This window comes from Frieseomelitta varia, unplaced genomic scaffold (genome assembly GCF_011392965.1).
Source record: "Frieseomelitta varia isolate USP_RPSP 00005682 unplaced genomic scaffold, Fvar_1.2 scaffold_215, whole genome shotgun sequence".
In the NCBI taxonomy this organism is placed as follows: domain Eukaryota; kingdom Metazoa; phylum Arthropoda; class Insecta; order Hymenoptera; family Apidae; genus Frieseomelitta; species Frieseomelitta varia.
Window position 1 is genome coordinate 1,353,083 of NW_025109917.1, and position 19,200 is coordinate 1,372,282.

Genomic DNA, 19,200 nt, shown 5'->3' on the forward strand with positions numbered 1-19,200 from the left:
CCAGCGCGACAATGGCGTCAAATTTGTAGTGTATTAATGAGCTTTTTTCTAGTAGTGTACATTCATACATAAACGCATTTCTGTAAATTTTTGTAATTATATTACTTGTCATTTGAATGGTAGAAAAATATAACTATTGTAGCTTTAAATTTCGAAACCAGGACGATGACTGGTTGAAATTGTTCTAGCGCGACAAGAGCGTTAATTTCTAGTGTATTAATGAGTTTTTTTTCTTCTAAAGATAAATGGTAAGTATTAGTTTTAAATGCATTTCTATTAATTTTAATTGTTACATTACTTATCACTTGAACACTAGGAAGATATAATTATATTATCAATACGATCGTAGCTCTAATTTTTGTAGGTTTTGAATTTTCAATTGAAAATAGCCTCAATTTATAACATATTAATGAATGTTTTTCTAAAGATAGATGACAAGTATATTTTAGATAGGAATAATAAATGCTAATAGTTTCCGTTAATTTTCATTATTACTTGAACAGTAGAGAAATATAACTATATAATATATAATACACATATAACTATATAATATATAATATATATATTATCAATACATATAATATATAATATATAATATATAATATATAATACACATATTATTAATACAATCATAGCTTTACCTCTTCTACTTTTTCCACCTGTCCAGAAGTTTCAAAATCACATCGTTTCCCAGTTCAACTTCTCGACTCCTGTGCTACGAACCGAACAAGTAAGATTAATGGCAACGGTTCTAGATTGAAACTCGATGCTTTCTCGATGGACGTGAGGACTCTTCTGTTACCGATTTCGTGGCAGTAACAAACCTCGTTCGGGTCGATTATCAAGGACCAAAGGGTTACCTGAAATCGTTCCTAACGAACCGAGCTTTTCATTGAACGAATCGTGCGGGAATATCAAGGTCACGAGGTTAGCCAATTACGTTCCTCGGTCTGGCCGAACCCTACTCGAAGGAACGAGCCAGGAAAAATCATAGTCCAACTGACAAGAGAAAATATTCTTTTTGAAAAAAAGAAACTGGAAATATAGAATTAATCCTTTTTGAGTGAAATCTTGATTTTTCAGTCCGATTTAAAGAGATTTAATTTCATTAGAAACCTGTAATTTCCTGCAGAAGAGAGATAAGCCCAATATTTAAAATGAGCGTCAGTCTCTCTTAAAAGTCGGAGAACTTGCACGAGTAAAAATTCAAAATTTTTTTGCTGTTTTTCCAAACTTTCGGAAAAAGTCTGTAGATTTGTTTCTTCGCAGTGAGATCCCAAGAAAGCGTCGACATTTCAATTTCAAGAGATTTCTCGTTTTATCAACGAAATCGCAAGAGATGGAACCGGATATAGTAATATAGTAATCGACGAACAAAGACTCTGGTCGCTTAACAATGCTAAGACGAGTGGCGCGGATGCGGATACAGCGAAGCCCGCATACTAACAGCCACCGGAAGTCCTTGAACATTTGTCTATTTTATGGTGGACGTACTTCATCATTTCATATAACACGATTCTGCTTTTATTATGTCAAGGACTAAGCGACGTTATGAATACACTGGCAATTATCTTAATTAATGATCTATTATGAGCAGTAAAGCCGCGTTCAAATATAATCGCGAGGAGTAATTACGTTTGTTAATGGAAGAAGGTGGTAACAACGTGTAATCTCGATTCATCGTACGTGCTCTTAAATAACAATCGCAAGGTACGTAATAAAAAATCTAGTTGCATCAGAGAGCAAATTAAAAACCTGAGACTCCTGAAAGTGAATTGTTTGAAATTTAACGAAAACATATTATCGATTTAAAATTAAAGCTTCGTATATTTTATATATAAAATGGAAGCTACATTCGCGCCACGTGTATCTAAATTGCGAAGATTGTGACGAAGGGCGCTCGAGGAAACTTTGCCGATGATGGATAAAGCAGAGAACTGCACCGAACCGGTAACATACTGGACGAAGATAATTCCCCGTACACGAACCAGGGAAATTCGAGTTTGATATATTAGATCGCGCTGGAATGAGCTAAAATGTAACAAATAACAAAGTGAAATAATGACAAACTATCACGGTATAACGATTAATTAGTAAAAAAAATTGATAAGTTAAAATATATTCGATACATTCGAACGAATAGGAGATATTTCCCATCGTTTTAATTTGTAAAATTCATTTATCAAAGTGATACGGTAGAAATGAATAATAATAGCGACAGATTAATCTCAAGAGAAAGGCAACAACAATAATACGTGGTACACGACGATTAAACATTGCAGTCACTGTGGAGAGGACAAATTAACGTCGTTGCAGTTTCATCTGCATTCTCGGAATTCAATTGTGCAACTCGCCGCTCTACAAGAGAAATCTTATACGTAATGTGCAACAGAATCATAAAACGGGAGATAGAACGTAATTGTTGATACACATACACACACATGTACCAACAATTGTCTATCATAAACTTGGTCACAATTCTTGCGGTTCGAATTTACCGAGCAGAAACATGCACGCGTGACAATCGCGAGACAAGTTTCCAAATAAATTAAAAAATTATAAACATCTATCATTATCTGATAGAAATCATCATTATTATCAAGAAAGAATAATTATTCTCACGACTAAGAAACTAGTTTCTCTAGATGATTTCGATCTATATTTTATATACTCGAGCAAACATTGATTATACCTGTCCTTTTTTTCATTCCTAATTATTATTCTTATACCTTCGTGGCCGAAATACAAGGACAGGATCCATCGAGAATGAAAATTTTCAGTAACAGAAGAGAGAGAGAGAGAGAGAGAGAAAAAAAAATGGCAAACAAATGGAGGTGAAGCGAGGCGTGATATCCATTCCCTCGATTCGTTAATCAATGAGACCGTTATCCGGGTGAAAAATAATTGGAAAAAAAAATATCGTATGAAGGTAGATACTGCCTCTCTGGCCTTTCGAATGATCGAATAGGGAAACGCACTCGAATATTGGCGAGCAGGTTGTGCCGGGGTCACCGACCACGCTGCAGCGTTATCCATTCCGCGTTGCCAGGTTATCGATCTGTGCAGAGGCGCCTTGACCGACCTCCGATGCACCGCCAAGTGCAAGTGCAAAAGCTCTCTCACCTTTCCGCTCTCGGACAGGAAGGATCCGGCGCGCGCATCACGCTAGACAGATAATCGAACACCTTCCACGTACGCGTACACGCTCGCCAACCATTGTTTCACACGCACAGGCGTACTTTCGCCATTGCCGGCGATTATCAAACGTGTCAAAACGAAAGGTAAATTCCACTTTGCAAGCACTCGTCTTTCAACCAACCGCTCTAGTAAGCTCTAGTAGCTCTAGAGACAAATCCCATTGTTCCATCTCTTTTCGAGATATGTACGAAAAGAAAAAAGAAAAAAAAGAAAAAAAAAAGGGAAAGATTACTCGACGTTAGGAAAGTATTTTTACAATACGCAAAACAAGACGTACGATTCTGGCACAAAGGTTGAAACAGCGGCAGCCAACAGCAGAGCCTGATCGTTGAAGCGTAGAAATAATAAAGAAAGTTAAACTAACAGCATTGCAGATCGTGCACGGAGCATGGGCAGAGTCGGTTAAATTGACGTTTCGACATACTTTCCTGTGACTTTCAATATGACTATTTGTTTTGTTACCACCGCCGTTCAATAACGTCGCTTTCATTGTCTAAACTTTCACCGATATTGGGTCGTCGTTCGTGATTAACGATAATACCACTGCTATCTATTGTCCCGTAATTATACGAACGATGCTTCTTACAACCTTCAATTCCAATCGCGTCTTAACATTGGAACTACCAACGATGATCAGTTTTTGTTAAATTCGATAAGTGGTAAAGATGATCAGTTTCTGTTAAATTTGTAGAAATGCAAAAACTTGTGTACTCCATTGTATTATCAAGTTTTTCTTACTTCAATGATGGAAATTTTGTTTCAATAGTTCCAACGTCGAAATTGTTTTTCATAAAAACTTGTGTACTCCATTGTATTATCAAGTTTTCTACTTTTTTTTTTTTTTTTACTTCAATGATGGAAGTTTATGTTCCAATAATTCCAACGTCAGAGCACGAAATAAAGAATAAAAGATTGTTCACAGAAACAAATTCAAAAACGGGGAACGGTAACGCAAGAAAATTACAGTTAACTGTAACTGGTCAATAGCGGAAGAAACTCGATTTCGACAGATCGCGTGGCTATCGATTTTCAGTAACGCGGTTTGAAACAGTAGCTCCAAGTGCAAGTGCAAGTGCAGAAACTCTTTCGGTCGTTGGCCGACAACTCGAACACCTTTAATTTATCTTCCGCTGCACGAGAAGCAAACTCCCCGTGCTCTCGTATCTATCGCGCCCGTGAAGATACACTTGAACAGCTCGGTCGAAAACTGTTGCATCTTTTCCAACAAGCTGCGCGATTTTCACGCGTCGTTTGCCGACCAACAGCCTCAATTTGCACTTCTTCGGTTTCCCGTCTCTATTACCTAACCCAAACTCATTTACACGGATATTTTGTTTTTCTAGTATTTTTTCTTTCTGTCATCGACGATGTTCTTTCAATCTCTGACTTTTCTAGCTTTCCATTTATATTTTCCAGTATATTACCTAACCTAGATTTATATATATATATATTTAATATTATTATGTATTTTTAATGTTAATATGTATTTTTTAATAATATATATATGTATAATAATTTATATATAATAATATATATATTATTTTTTATTATATATATATAATTTTTCTAAGATATTTTTCCTTTCTGATATTTTTTAAATCACGATTCCTTCAGTCTCTGATGCTATTTGCACTTCTCCAGCTTTCCATTTGTATTCTCCAGTATACTACCTAACCTAGATTTATATATATATATATATTTTTTTTTAATATTATATATATATTTATTTTCAATATTATTTTTTTAGTAATATATATATGTATAATAATTTATATATAATAATATATATTATTTTTTATTATTATTTATATATATATATATTATTTTTCTAGGATATTTTTTCCTTTCTGATATTCTTTGAGTCACGATTCTTTCAACCTTTGATGCTGTTTGCACTTCTCCAGTTTTCCATTTGTATTCTTCAGTATATTACCTAACCTAGATTTATTTATATATATATATTTATTTTTAATATTATTTTTTAATAATATATATGTGTATAATAATTTATATATGATAATATATATTATTTTTTATTATTATTTATATATATATATATATATATATATATATATATATATTATTTTTCTAGGATATTTTTCCCTTTCTGATATTCTTTGACTCACGATTCTTTCAATCTCTGACGCTATTCACATTTTTCCAGCCTTCGGTTTCTATTTTCCGGTATATTACCTAACCTAACCTCATTTACATTATGTATTTTACTAGTCTCTTTTCTTTCTGTCGTCGATGATATTCTTTCACTCGCGATTCAATCATACGACTCAAGAATGCAAATAAAAAATTTCACTTGTTGCGAGCAATACAAACGTACTCGATCGATCGAGGGTCCGTAGAATTCCGTAGATTTCCTTAATTACGTAATCGTAGAAGCTCTCGCTCAAGAGATTAACTCCCTTCTCGCCGAAACAGAAAGCAGCGGCGACCTCTCTGATCCCCGTTGAAGAAGCAGTTCAACAACTTCCATCGACTTTTCATAGAAAATAATTGACAACGAGGCAAAGAACACTCCTGGTCCAATTAAATCCGGAGCGAGACCGGAACCTCGAGACGGAAGCCTCGCCGCGGTGGAAACTCCCCGTAGCTCGGGCAAAGTTCGACTCGCGATCGTTCAGCCGCGTCAATTGTCGACAATTTGTCGCTTTGCGGCTGCCATTGTGCCCCTGCTCGTGATGCTCGGCCAGGCTATCGAGCCACACCGCTAACGAAAATCAATTCGTTACGCCGAACAAGCAGATTGAAATCGCGTTTTCATTGTGCCTAAGATTTACAGCCGCGCGCGCGTGTATAACCGGGGACAATCCCGGGTGTGAGCATCGTTTCGAATCGACGAAAACTCGCAAGCGATGAGATCGCGTCGCGCACAGTCGGAAACCGAGGCCTTTTGTCCAACGATGCGCCGCGGTTCTTGTACGATTGAACCTACCGACGAATTAGTTAGACTGCGTGTCAATTGACATCAATTGAGCGGCGTGGAACCACGACGACGTGGACTGTGAATGTTGGCCATCTATCTTTTTTTTTTTTTTTGTAGATTGGATCGTTGAACAACGTCACGAGTAAAGAAAGAATCTCTCGAAGAACCAGCAATGGCTCAAAAAATTTCGCTGTCTATCGACTTCTCTTCTTAAATTTAATCAAGTTTCATTGATTCAACCGACGCTACTGTCCCTCAGTCGCCGGAGTCATTAAGTTGAGCTTGCTCGATCGATAAATTTTAGTTAGTAATTGGATGTGAATTGACACAGAGTCGGTTGTGAGGGAAAGAGGTGAAGTTCAACTCACGGCAGTCAGGCTGTCCAACTCGCCGAGCCACTCGTTCAAAAGCTGTTCCGGGTCTGTCTCGTTGTCGCTGTCCTCGCCTTCCTCCTCGTAGCGCTCCATGATGTTCGCCGTCCTTAATCCAGCTTACGACCGTAGTCTGTGTGATTCTCTTTACCCTCTGTAAGCACACAAATGTAAGCGACACGTTAATTCAGCTCATTAAATGCGCATTATTCACGCGGATAATTACACAGAAGTTGCGCGTGCATGTTGCAAGATACAACCGTTGGATGTCGATTCATATTTTACACCTTCGCTTTTATACCTCGAGCTTTACGAAATGGTACCAGAGATTTAAATCGCAAACAAAACCGGTTGCAAAATACACTGTACAAAATATTCAAAATATCTAAAAAAAGTATCCAAATTCATTACAACATCCAGGCATAAAGCTCTATTTTTGTCTATTCTAATCTCGTATAATTTCCATGTTAACAAATCTGTTTTTAATTTATATGACAATAGAAAATAAAAATAGTATCAAATAAGTTTATTACCAAAAATAGTATCACAGATACCTAAATTTATATTGTTCCAAGAACAGTAGTATCACATAAAGAAATTAAAAAGTATACTGTTCAAAATCTATCTACAAAGTATTCAAGTTCATAATATTTAGGGGTTAGAACAACCCTTTTGGTAAAAGCTTTATTTCTATCCATTCTAATCTCGAATAATTTCCAGGTTAACAGGTCCGTTTCTAATCTCTACATAATGGAAAGTGCTAAAATATATCGCTCGTATGGAAGAACCTTATTTTCTATCAAACCAACATTTTACCGATTTTCGCCTCCTGAGAAATAAAAATAAATCTCAATTTATACCGTGACGTATAAGATTTATGACGTAATAGATCTAAATTTATACTAAAATGTAGTGTCGCAGAATATGCTATAAAATATTTTTAAAAAAGTATCCAAAATATCTACAAAACATCCGAGTTACAGCATTTAGGGGTTAGGGAACAACCCTTTTGCTAAAAGCTCTATTTTTATCCATTCTAATCTCCAATAATTTCCACGTTAAGAATTCCGTTTCTAATCTCTACAATAATGGAAAGTGCTAAAATATATCGCTCATACGGAAGAACTTCATTAACGTTTTCTATCAAACCAACATTTTACCGATTTTCGCCTCCTGCGAAACAAAAATAGATCTAAATTTATACCGTGACGTATAAGATCTATGACGTAATAGATCTAAATTTATACTAAAACGTAGTGTCGCAGAATATGCTATAAAATATTTTTAAAAAAGTATCCAAAATATCTACAAAACATCCGAGTTACAGCATTTAGGGGTTAGGGAACAACCCTCTTGCTAAAAGCTCTATTTTTCTCCATTCTAATCTCCAATAATTTCCACGTTGAGAATTGCGTTTCTAATCTCTACAATAATGGAAAATGCTAAAATATATCGCTCGTATGGAAGAACCTCATTAACGTTTTCTATCAAACCAACATTTTACCGATTTTTGCCTCCTGAGAAATAAAAATAGATCTAAATTTATACCGTGACGTATAAGATCTATGACGTAATAGATTTAAATTTATACTAAAACGTAGTGTCGCAGAATATGCTATAAAATATTTTTAAAAAAGTATCCAAAATATCTACAAAACATCCGAGTTACAGCATTTAGGGGTTAGGGAACAACCCTCTTGCTAAAAGCTCTATTTTTATCCATTCTAATCTCCAATAATTTCCACGTTGAGAATTCCGTTTCTAATCTCTACAATAATGTGCAAGTGCTAAAGTGTATCGCGCGTATGGAAGGACCCCGCCCGCTAGCCAACCCTTCCCTACCAAACCAACTCTTCATCGACTTCCGCCTGCTAAAAAACTCCACACACACATACACACACACACGCTCAACGATAAACTCGGAATGGGCTAGACAATGAACGAAACGAATTTCTGGCGGCGTCGAGGCCGACGCTCGAAATAGAATTCCAACCCCTGATTCGCACCCCTTTGCGAAATCCCTGCTAATGGGCGCCGGTAAACGTTTCAGAAGCCTTCCCTCCTCGGACTCCGAGAGCCGCCTCATCGACACAAATTGCGCCGATGAGTGACAGCCGTCCGACAAGCTCGCGTGCGACTTCGCGCCCGTTGAAACAACGCGTCGCGAGTAAGCGTCGACCCGACGGATACATTATGAAACGCGCTGGATGAAAGAAACGAGCTTGGCCTGACATTGACATTCCGCGCTCGATTTGCCCGCGACATTGTTGCGACAGGCAGACTCTCGTTCCACGGTACGAGATTAATCGATGATAATTACGCGTGCCAACGCGAGAACGCGACAGATTTCGAGCTTTTGCCATGCTCGTGGTATCACGACCAAAATTATCTATCCTTTCTGGGAAAAGACTCTGGGATAAGAATACTTTGTATAAGAAGCCCCAAGACACAATGAAGTCAGTTTGGTCGAGATATGAAAAGATACTTTTGTCGAACTCTCTTTGAAACCTCCACGGTATTTTAATGTTTAATGTTACGAATTTAATAGTTTAATTTTTTTATAACAAATCGTGGATCGTGGATTGTTAGTAGTGAACAATATTGCGTTTTTTTCTATGATAATTACGTCGGAAATACGTTTCCTGACGTAAAGTGATTAGGTTCAGTGCTAATGTCCTGATCGGTATTTTTTTTTTTTTTTTTTTTCTTCTATCACCGTAACACTGGATTTAAGAAGTTACGGATGAGGAGAGATTTTGTTTGTGAATAGCGTCATATTTGCTGGAGGAGATGTGTGCGGTGAAGATAATTCGGTGTCTGATTTAGAGACAAGACTACTCGAATCTAATTATTTAAGTCATATCACACGAAAGAAAAATAACAGACAATTGGATAAATTTCGTTTCTTCCGCAATGTTTGAAATTTTTATTCTTTCAGAAGCAATTTTTATTCATTCAAAAGTAAAAATTTTCACACTTCAAAGACCTCAAAAATATAAATATTAGGTTGTCCAAAAAAGTAATTGACGTGTATGTATATACTATAAAATGTAACTAATTTCATTTTATAATTCTGATAGCTTGTCCAAGAAAAAGAAAATCACTGGATATTTTCCAAAAAGAGACAAAAGAAACACAAGCTCGTAGAAAAATTATCCAACGTTTATGGTGAGAAAGCATTCGAACTACGGTAGTGTCAGAATTGGTTTGCTAAATTTCACTGCCGACGAGGAATATACCAAATTTTCCAATCTTTCTTGGAACTGTTTTTTCGCCGAGACAGATAAGAACACTTTCGAACGCTGAACCACGTTCACCAGTTGCCTGATGGCAAAAGATCAGTCAAGTTTCTTCACGAATAAAACGCACAAACAAACAAAAAATAAATGCAGTTAATTCTTGACCAATCTAATATTTTACGAGTGAATCTCGATAACGACAGCGAAACTCTATCGTACAGAAAAACATTCGGCATAAATATTCCCGCTCTGGTGGTAAAACTGCGATGAAAGTGGGATCAGACACGCGAAACGCCGCGGCGGCGAGTGTGGGAGAGAGGAGAGAACATGTGGAAGAGGTCGGTGAGAAACGCGTCGAGCCAAGAGAACTCGTGTCCCACTTTAGGACGAGTGCCGGGCATGAAAAATGAAATACGAACGAGTGACCAGAAAAGCCGGTAGCGAAGGCATAAACGCGTGACGCCGCGACACATACACACACAAACATACACGTGCATATGCATACACGCCTACAAACGCGAGCGCAAACATTGAAAAAACAGGTTGGTGGCGCCCAGAAGAGGAGCGTGACGCACTCCGTAGCTCGTTAGTCACCGTATTCCTTGGGACCACGATCGTCGAAAGAACGCTCGCTAAAAAGTTTTTTTGAACTCCGGCCAAGTGGTTCATTGCCAAACTTAGCTCATTGCGAGCGGACGCGACGTTCTCCAACCACCGGCCAGCGATCGTCGTCGTGCTTCTTCATTCCGTTTCGCGGTCTCAGCATGGCTGGCAGCATGTTGTCGAGAATTTGAATTTTCGACCCACCAGGCGACGATCGACTCACTTCGTCGAAAAGAAGAAAATGCAACTGACCTACTTTGATTTTTAGAAACAATGGCATTCGTCCCGATGAAAGCTTCGATTTCGAAAGAAAAGTTTTCGACAAAAAGATGAAGCAACCTCTTAGCTGTGAACGACGAGTATACTCGCCGTGCGAGAAAAATGCAATTGCAATTGGTTACCTGAATTGAATCTTTTGTGTAAAACTGAAATGAATACTTGTAAATTTCAGACATTTTAGAATATTCCGCGACTAGTTCTTTTCGCATCATTTCTAAATACTTTTTTTGCTACGAATAATAATTATCGTTGATTGTTAATTATAATTAATTAAGTTAAACAGTAAAATTTTTATTTCGAAAGAAACTAATTCAATCTTACAATTAGCAGCGGCACACACTTAAATACACTTAAATACTATTAAAAAACTAAGGGATCAAGTGAAGTACACGAATAGAGTAGTTACAAAATTACACCATAAAAAGATCGACGCCGGGAAAATGGAATTGGGTAAAATAACTGATACAAAGTCAATCGTCCAGCGATTTAAAATCGTATCACCAAAGGAGAATGATCTTTCATAAGAAATATCGTGAGATATATCGTAGAAACGAAAACGGTTAAAGTTTCTTACGGCCGTGACGTTATGCCGAGGCTTTTTACTATGCAACAGACAACGGATCACATGGATCACTGTGACACATGTGAAAAATGACTGACGTCAAAAATATGTAAATCAGCTTCTGCAGAGAAAAATACACGTTCCATTGCGTCATGGTGTAGGAAGCTATAAGTGAATACTACCGAAGCGAAGTAATCTCATACTGTATCGCGTTTAAGAAGCTCTACAATTTACAGCTGGTTCTTAAGGGGATCTTCTAGTGTCAAGTGCGTGATTTTTGGGAATTTTTTGCAAAGAAACTATTATACCTTTGGCAATCAAATTGACAAGGTTTATTTGCACGTGTTTCAACGACGTTTTAAAATTTTTTTGGAACAAAAAAAAGTTAAAACCAGTGGCACTGTATACTCTCAAACACAGTCGCTTTAAAAAAAAAAATGGCGTCTGACGGTGTCCACGATTCATCATGGACGAATATCATGGTACGCAATGATTTTTCAATATACAGTCCATAAATAAAACTCTTTACAATTATACAGTCCATAAGTAAAACTCTTTACAATTTCAAAAATTTATTGCAAACGCAAATGAAAAGACAGATAAGTGGAAATTATTACCAAGTGAGACATATATATAGAGGTAGACGTATATGGTGCCCATACAGAGGTATATTAAATAAGGCAGAGCAAACTTAAATACATACCTCTCATTCTGTAATAATTTCCACTTATCTGTCTTTTCATTTGCCTTTGTGATAAATTTTTGAAATTGTAAAGAGACTTTATGGACACTCTGTATAACCTTTATTTACAGTGTCTTTGTTTCAACCTGCATATTTATATTTCCCGTTTATTATTCCCCGAAATTATTCAAAATTCACAAAAACACAACTCCACACATTTGTTCCACGAATGTATGTTACCAGGAATAATTCCAAATAAATACGTCAAACGTTGCACGCGATTTATTATGCGAGTTTATCTACAAACTCGTCACAACCGACGGAGTGGAAAATCCGCGCGCCAGTTTTCTAAAAGATACAGAAAGCTGGCTGTGAAAGGGAAAAGAAAATGAAAAAAGGGAGGGGAGGAAAGGAGAGAGAGAGAGAGAGAGGTAAAAAGACAGGAGAGAGGAACTGAAAATAGCGGCGGTGGTCGTTTCCGAGAAACAGAGCGCGAGAAAGGGTTTGAACGCTTGCGTCGGGTCTGGTTTTTCAACGAATCTGGTTTTTCCCGGCAGCATTGCAAATAACGCGTTTTAACGCGGGAACGAACGAAAGGGAACACGGATGGGGTGGGTGGGGGGCGCCCGCGTTCGTGTCTCGTGACTTCGCGGTTCGCGCGTGATAATAAACACCGGAAGCTGGGCGAGAAAAAATGCCGGCAGCGAAAAAAAAACTTTCTTCTGTGTAGAGGATCAAAGTGCAAGCTCGTTGCGAACGGGGAGTGAACTCAAAGCCGTGGGAGTCGTCGACACGCTCGTACGATGCGAGAAACTGCATCGCGACGTTGCCCGCTTCCCCCGAAAAATAACTATACGAAATACACGCGCAGGCTGCGGTCTCGTTGCTCGTTTCGTTTTCTCATATTTTCAACTGCCTAAGTGGCGGAGTCGTTTTGCGAAAACGTCTTTCAAACGAGAACCGCGAACCGAGGTCCGTCGGAGTGAATAGAAAGTTTTTCGTTCAAGAACGTACTTTTTCTTTCGTAGATGCGATTTATTGGATTGCAATTGATTTTTCATATTTTCAGCTGCCTAAGTGGTGGAGTCGTTTTGCGGAAACGTCTTTCAAACGAGAACCGCGAGCCGAGGTTCGTCGGAGTGAAAAAAAACGACGCGAATAGAAAGTTTCTCGTGCATGAAACGAATTTTTTCTTTCGTAGATACGACTTATCGGATTGCAATTGATTTTTCATATTTTCAACTGCCTAAGTGGTGGAGTCGTTTTGCGGAAACGTTTTTCAAACGAGAACTGCGAACCGAGGTCCGTCGGAGTGAAAAAAACACGCAAATAGAAAGGTTTTCGTGCATGAATGAATTTTTTCTTTCGTACAGATAATTTATGGCAATCCTTCTTTCGTAGGAAATTCCGTAATTTATTGGATTTTTTTTTAAAAAGAATCCTTTAGTACCTTATCGACAGGGTCATGACGTTGATTTCCCATCGCTAAGATTGGAAGGAAATATACATGCTGATTTTTTATAAATGTTAGGCTTATTTTGTCTTACACTTCTGCGTACACTAAAATCTTAACTGCAACTGAGGTAAAATATAGCGGTTACTACGCACGCCTAACGTCATTTGTATTATTGATATTACATTATTATTGTTATATTATTATTATCATTGGTATTACTGTTATATTATTATTATTATTGGTATCGTTGTTATATTGTTATTATTGTCGCTAGTAACATTCAATTTGCCAAATATCGTCATCCATAGATATGTTAAGGAATAATGGATCGTCGCGCCAAAGGAAAAATTGATTTTTAACATTTTCGTTGTAACTCACTGGAATTATATAATTCCAAATTGTAAATAATAATGTTTCAGTTTTTTGAAATTACTAGAAGCTTAAATTACTTTCACGTGTATAGTTGCGTGATTCGTGTATTATAACATCTGGCGAGAACCGAAGGTGTTAATTCAATACACCGTAAACGTCATCAAGATTGGCTAATATCCAGCAAAAAAAAAAAAAAAAACTCAATGAACGATCCATCCTAACCTCATTCTCCAAAGAAACACATCCCGAGAACTGACGCCTTTGGTCATCTCCATGCACCTAACTATACGGCTTTTTACACAGCAACAAGGTCAACGAGTCGAGCGTCAGAGTGATCAATTTTCGCCGGTAAATAAGGAGCTACAAGCTCCCATGGAAATCGCGGTTGTCCAGCCGATCTCCTTCGTCAAAGGTCAGAAACCGGTGGCTTCCGATCTACGGTACTACAATGGAGTAACCTTTAACTTTTCCAGCCAAGAGCGAGACGCTGCCGCGACACGACAGATAGGTACACGACGTTATCTTCGAGGCACGACTAACTTATAGGAGTCAACCGCATAGGAGCAAGTCTGCCGTTTCGTTACACGCGCTGCGTAGAAAGCGTCGAGGGTTTGTTTTTCCAGCGTTCTTGCGCCTCTAAACGACCACTTCAGACATCGATCGAAACCACGGCCCACGTCGTTAGCCACAAAGTGACATCGTGCGACGAGCAACTCGCCACTCGAAACTGCCGGAACCCTGTTTAATCCTTAATTGGTGACGCGCGTTTATTCCGCGTGCGATGGACTTGGCGCGCGCCTTGTAAATTCCAGGTGAATTTTCTTCTTTTTTTGTTTTTTTTTTTTTTTTTTTTCTTTCTTGGTTATTAAATCGACTGCAAAAGCAGAGTCGTTCCATTTCGTTGGGCGCGACTCACGAGCGACAAACAGACCGCGGATGTTCACGCCGAGTCGTATTTTCGGGAAAAGAAACGAAAGTGGAGGATTGTACTGTAAGTGTGGTATTGTACCTCGATGACGAGGAATGAATGGGAGAAATTGTGAAATAAACGAAATCGGAGAGCATTTTTTAAGCAGAGGAGGAAATTCTGTTTCGACAGAATTGTACAGATTATCCTGTTCCACGGAATTATTCCGAGAATGGAATTATGTTTCCGAGCGGAATTATAATCACAGTCGCGTATTAAAGGCTTCCAAGTGGTATTCAAACATTATTTCGTCGCTGGTGAATTTCGTTACACGTTTGAATGGTATGCGATTGATAATAAAAGAATACAATTAAGCATTCGGATCTTCGGAACGATGACACGTTCGTCCATTCCTGTTTCTAACAATTTCAACGACTAGCATAGCCTGACTCAGTTATGTACACGTGACGTTTTTATTTCCATGTATTTGTAGAAAATTTTTAAAACGCAAGATTGCACAGTATGCAGATACATAATACGAGAGGATACGTGGTAACTTGCTCACCTCGAATAATATCTAACGTGTGTGTTGCATGAAAAAAATTTTTATATAAAAGTTGCATAGTTTGGAGAAATACATTCTGTTTATTTTTTTTTTTTTTTTTTATAAGCGGAGGTGATTTCAACATCTCCACTTTCTTAAATGGAGTCATATACTTTTTAATCCATTAATCGATATTTTATATAAAAATGTATCAACTCACGTACGTCGAAAAATTATTAGTTTTTAAGAGAGATATTGTCATTTTGTAAAGTCTCAAATATTCTTGTATTTACACTGTTGTCGTCTTTCATATTATAATTTTACAAAATTAAAGTTAGAATATCGAGCTGCGTGGATTAATAAATCAAAATATATGTAATTCCAAGATGACGTTGAAATCTCCATAATACTATCATCTATAAAAAAAAAGGAAGAGAAAAAAAATACATGCGCCACAGAAACTGTGTTCCACCAAATTTCTATATACGATTTTTATATAAAAAATTTTTTTTCATACGACGCATACTTTAGAAATTATTCAAGGTGAGCAAGTTACGCGGACCTGTATGCGAGGTATTCAAAGTACGATGCTTTCTACCATGCGACTACAAATATTTACCTTGTAAAATAATTTTCTATCCGGATCCCACTTTTCTTTTTCAATTACATTCTCCAAAATATTAATCAGCATAAAAATCCGTGACAAGTATCACTAATAATCATGAGTTGGCACAGAAACTGCCGATATTATATTATAGCTAGAGCTATTAGGTATGGAATGTTTTCGATTATTTTATCAATACTTCAGAACCATCATTCTTCGATTGCACATCCTCATTTCTTGTCCTTCCTCGAGATCGTGGAAGCTTAGCCTTCGAGATTCGAGGACAGATTCCACGGAAGATTAATAACAGAAACTATCGCTGCAACGATTTCTCGAATGCATCTGAAAGGGAATCGTGCAGCCATTCGTATTTTCATGAATTTGCAGTATCGCTGGTTCAGATCAACCGTGTGATTGCCATTACGGATTTTCTACATTCGGTATCGGCGAATATCTCTGGCGCACGATTTCTCTTGCCAACGATGGAAACGACGTACATTCCCTCCTAATGTGTCGGTGTGATAACGCGTTACTCGTACAAACGTCATACATTGAAATAAACAGGAATTCCCACGCGAATAAATTATGAAATTTAAATATTGTTAAAAGTTGTGTCTTTCAATTCACGATATTTACAGCGAACAGCTCTATTCGCAATATTTTATTCACACTGTACATCAGCCGCAATTTATAATCGAATTTATAATCAACATAAAAACCCTGGGACAAAAAGATAGCATATTCTAAAAACGATTAAATTTCTTTTCATTAAACAAACGATTAAAATTTTTTTTACGTGCACGCTTGCGTAATGCTTTTATCGACATGTACAAGTAACATAAATTAAACTTTTTGTAACACATTTTGTTTCATCGAAAAAAAAAAAAAAAAAAGAAATAGAAATATGGTAATACTTAACGAATCTAAATAATGATAATTGTTTAATAGTACGACCTTCTTTGCATTCTGTGAGACAAAGATTTATAATGATCTTTTACAATCTTCTCATCCCTTCACATTTTTTTAAATTCGTTAATATTTGCGAATTGTCTTCCATTCTGGTATATGACAAAATTCCCTCGCCAAAGTCCTCTAACAATTTTCTATAATATTCAAGTTCGGAGATTTGGCTAGACGAATTTTTTCGTTTGCAAAGCGTTATCATGAATAATGTCACACACGTGTTCATTCGTTCGTCAATCACTTCACATTATACATCTTACTATTTAATTTTCCCCTAATAAATTTTATTTCCATCTTACCTCAGTAAGTTTACCTCCTTCGTGATAACAATAATATAAACCCTCAGTCAAATCCCTCTAAACTAAACCTCCTTTCGTCGTCAAAATAAAAATTTTCTGCAAATTGCAAACGACACAACTCGTGCTCTTGCTTTAACCAAGGTTTTCGTTGGAATTTTCGTCGTTTCAAATGTTCACAATTCTTTAACATTCCTAACGTTCGTCGTAACTCTAGCTTCTTATGCAATTTGTCTGTTTATCCCGAGCTGTTGGACACAGCGATCGTCCACAACTATTTCTTTCTCCATAATTATCCGGGTCTTCTAGTAAATTCATCATTACTTTTAATCTCTTTTTTAACCATCCTCCCCTCCCCCTTTCCAAGCGACACCAGTGACTTAGTGACCCACGAGCTAGTACTAAAAAAAAAATAATGAACAAAATTTGACCTACTTCTCAAAAAGGTTTACTCCTCTCTTTGCTTTACGATACATAAGAAAACATATGTATGTACGTCGTAAACATCGTATGTAAGAGAATATCGAGTGTGTATCTTTCTGTTCGCAGGGTGTACAAGCAAGTAGCCACGACGAAGTTTCATCGTTCTCCTTGTAAATTTCGACGATCGACACTTACCACCGCTTCGCCCAGGACTGACCACCCATATTTTCCATTCGACGAGGCATAAATCTCGAGCAAACGGACCGACATGCGAAAAGAAGCAGACAACGCGTACGCGAGCACGTAGACGAGGGTACGTATGCAAAGTCAGTGCGGAATAGCGGCGAATTAACCGCAGAAATCGATTTACTTCAGACGGGGTTAAGTAACGTTTTATGTAGCGGTGCGCGGTGATCGAGGCGAGCTGTAAATCAAGCCGAAGAAAGCCTACGCCGGCTATCCACCGGCCACCAACGCTCCGCCTATAATTAATGAGCGATTAACAGCGTCGTGGTGAATTGCCACTTTCGCGGAGGAAGCGCCTTGCCATCACTTGACACGCATGTACAGGGTGGAAAGAAAAAGTTTGTCCGTGGCTATCGTAGGTGAATTTTGCACCTTCGATTTGATGGAAGTTATATATTTTTGACCTTGAAATCCTGAGATTTTTTACATCTAATTTCAAAAAATATATATATATAATATATTAATATATAAATTAAATATATATATAATATATTAATATATATATTAAATATAGATATATAATATATTAATATATTAAATATAGATATATAATATATTAATATATATATTAAATATAGATTAATATATATATATTTTTTTAATTTATATAATATTAATATAATTTCCATCAAATCGAAGGAGCAGAGTTCACCTACGACAGCCACGGACAAACTTTTCTTAATATAAAAATATATACACAAAAAAAAATATATATATATTTTTGACCTAGAAATCTTGAGAGTCTTTACATCTATTTTTTTTTCTTGCATTGTACTTTACTCATCACGAAGGTAAAACTTTTCCAACCTAGTAGTTCTTTTGAAAAATGGCAAAAAAATTTCTCAATCGTTTAACATTGCAGACGCGTGCGTGCTAACAGCGACTTTATGGTTCTGGATTAGTTTCAGGTCAGGTTTAGGTTTATCATAGATGATTGATAACATTTGATTTATCATAGTGGTAGCAGTAGTGTGAGTCAAAATAGTCAAATGATAAAATTAACAGTTAACACTGTTCGAAATATAAACGCGTCCAGAACCATAAAGTCGCTGTTAGAACGCGCTAAAACGGTTAAGCAAAATAGATTTCCAATTTCCAATTTATTGATTTTTAACCCTTTGACATGTAAATTAAATGAAATTCGATATGACCGAGTGAAAAATGATATTTATTTTTCATTGAAGCAGGTAACTTGGAATATAGGATATAAATGTCAAAAAGAGCCGTATCAAGCGTGTAGAAAAATATTTTTCTACATCTTTATATGTAGTTACGTATTAACTTGTGAACGTCACAAAAACGTTACCGTCGATTATTAGCTTGGGAAATTTTAATATTACGTCGAGTGGTTAAATATACAGAAAAGACTCGAATTCAGGAGACATTTAAACTTTTTTTCTGCTCGACCATCGAGTACTCCCAATTGAAGCAATTTCGCGCGCGCCAATTTTTTTCTCTCGCTGGAATTGAAAACTGGAGCCTCGACGAGTTTCAATGGATCAGATTGGCCAAAAAAA

At 37.0% G+C, this 19,200-nt stretch overlaps 1 protein-coding gene across 1 annotated transcript in view; it reads right to left on the bottom strand.

The window, feature by feature from the left end:
* The window catches only part of LOC122527361 (amyloid beta A4 precursor protein-binding family B member 1-interacting protein), a 223,836-nt gene that overhangs the window by 128,365 nt on the left and 76,271 nt on the right, over positions 1 to 19,200 (bottom strand). The window contains exon 2 of the mRNA XM_043651472.1: positions 6,505 to 6,661. Within this exon, the coding sequence (XP_043507407.1) occupies positions 6,505 to 6,603 (99 nt within the window). The 5' untranslated portion in view covers positions 6,604 to 6,661. The remainder of the gene's footprint in view (positions 1 to 6,504; positions 6,662 to 19,200) is intronic.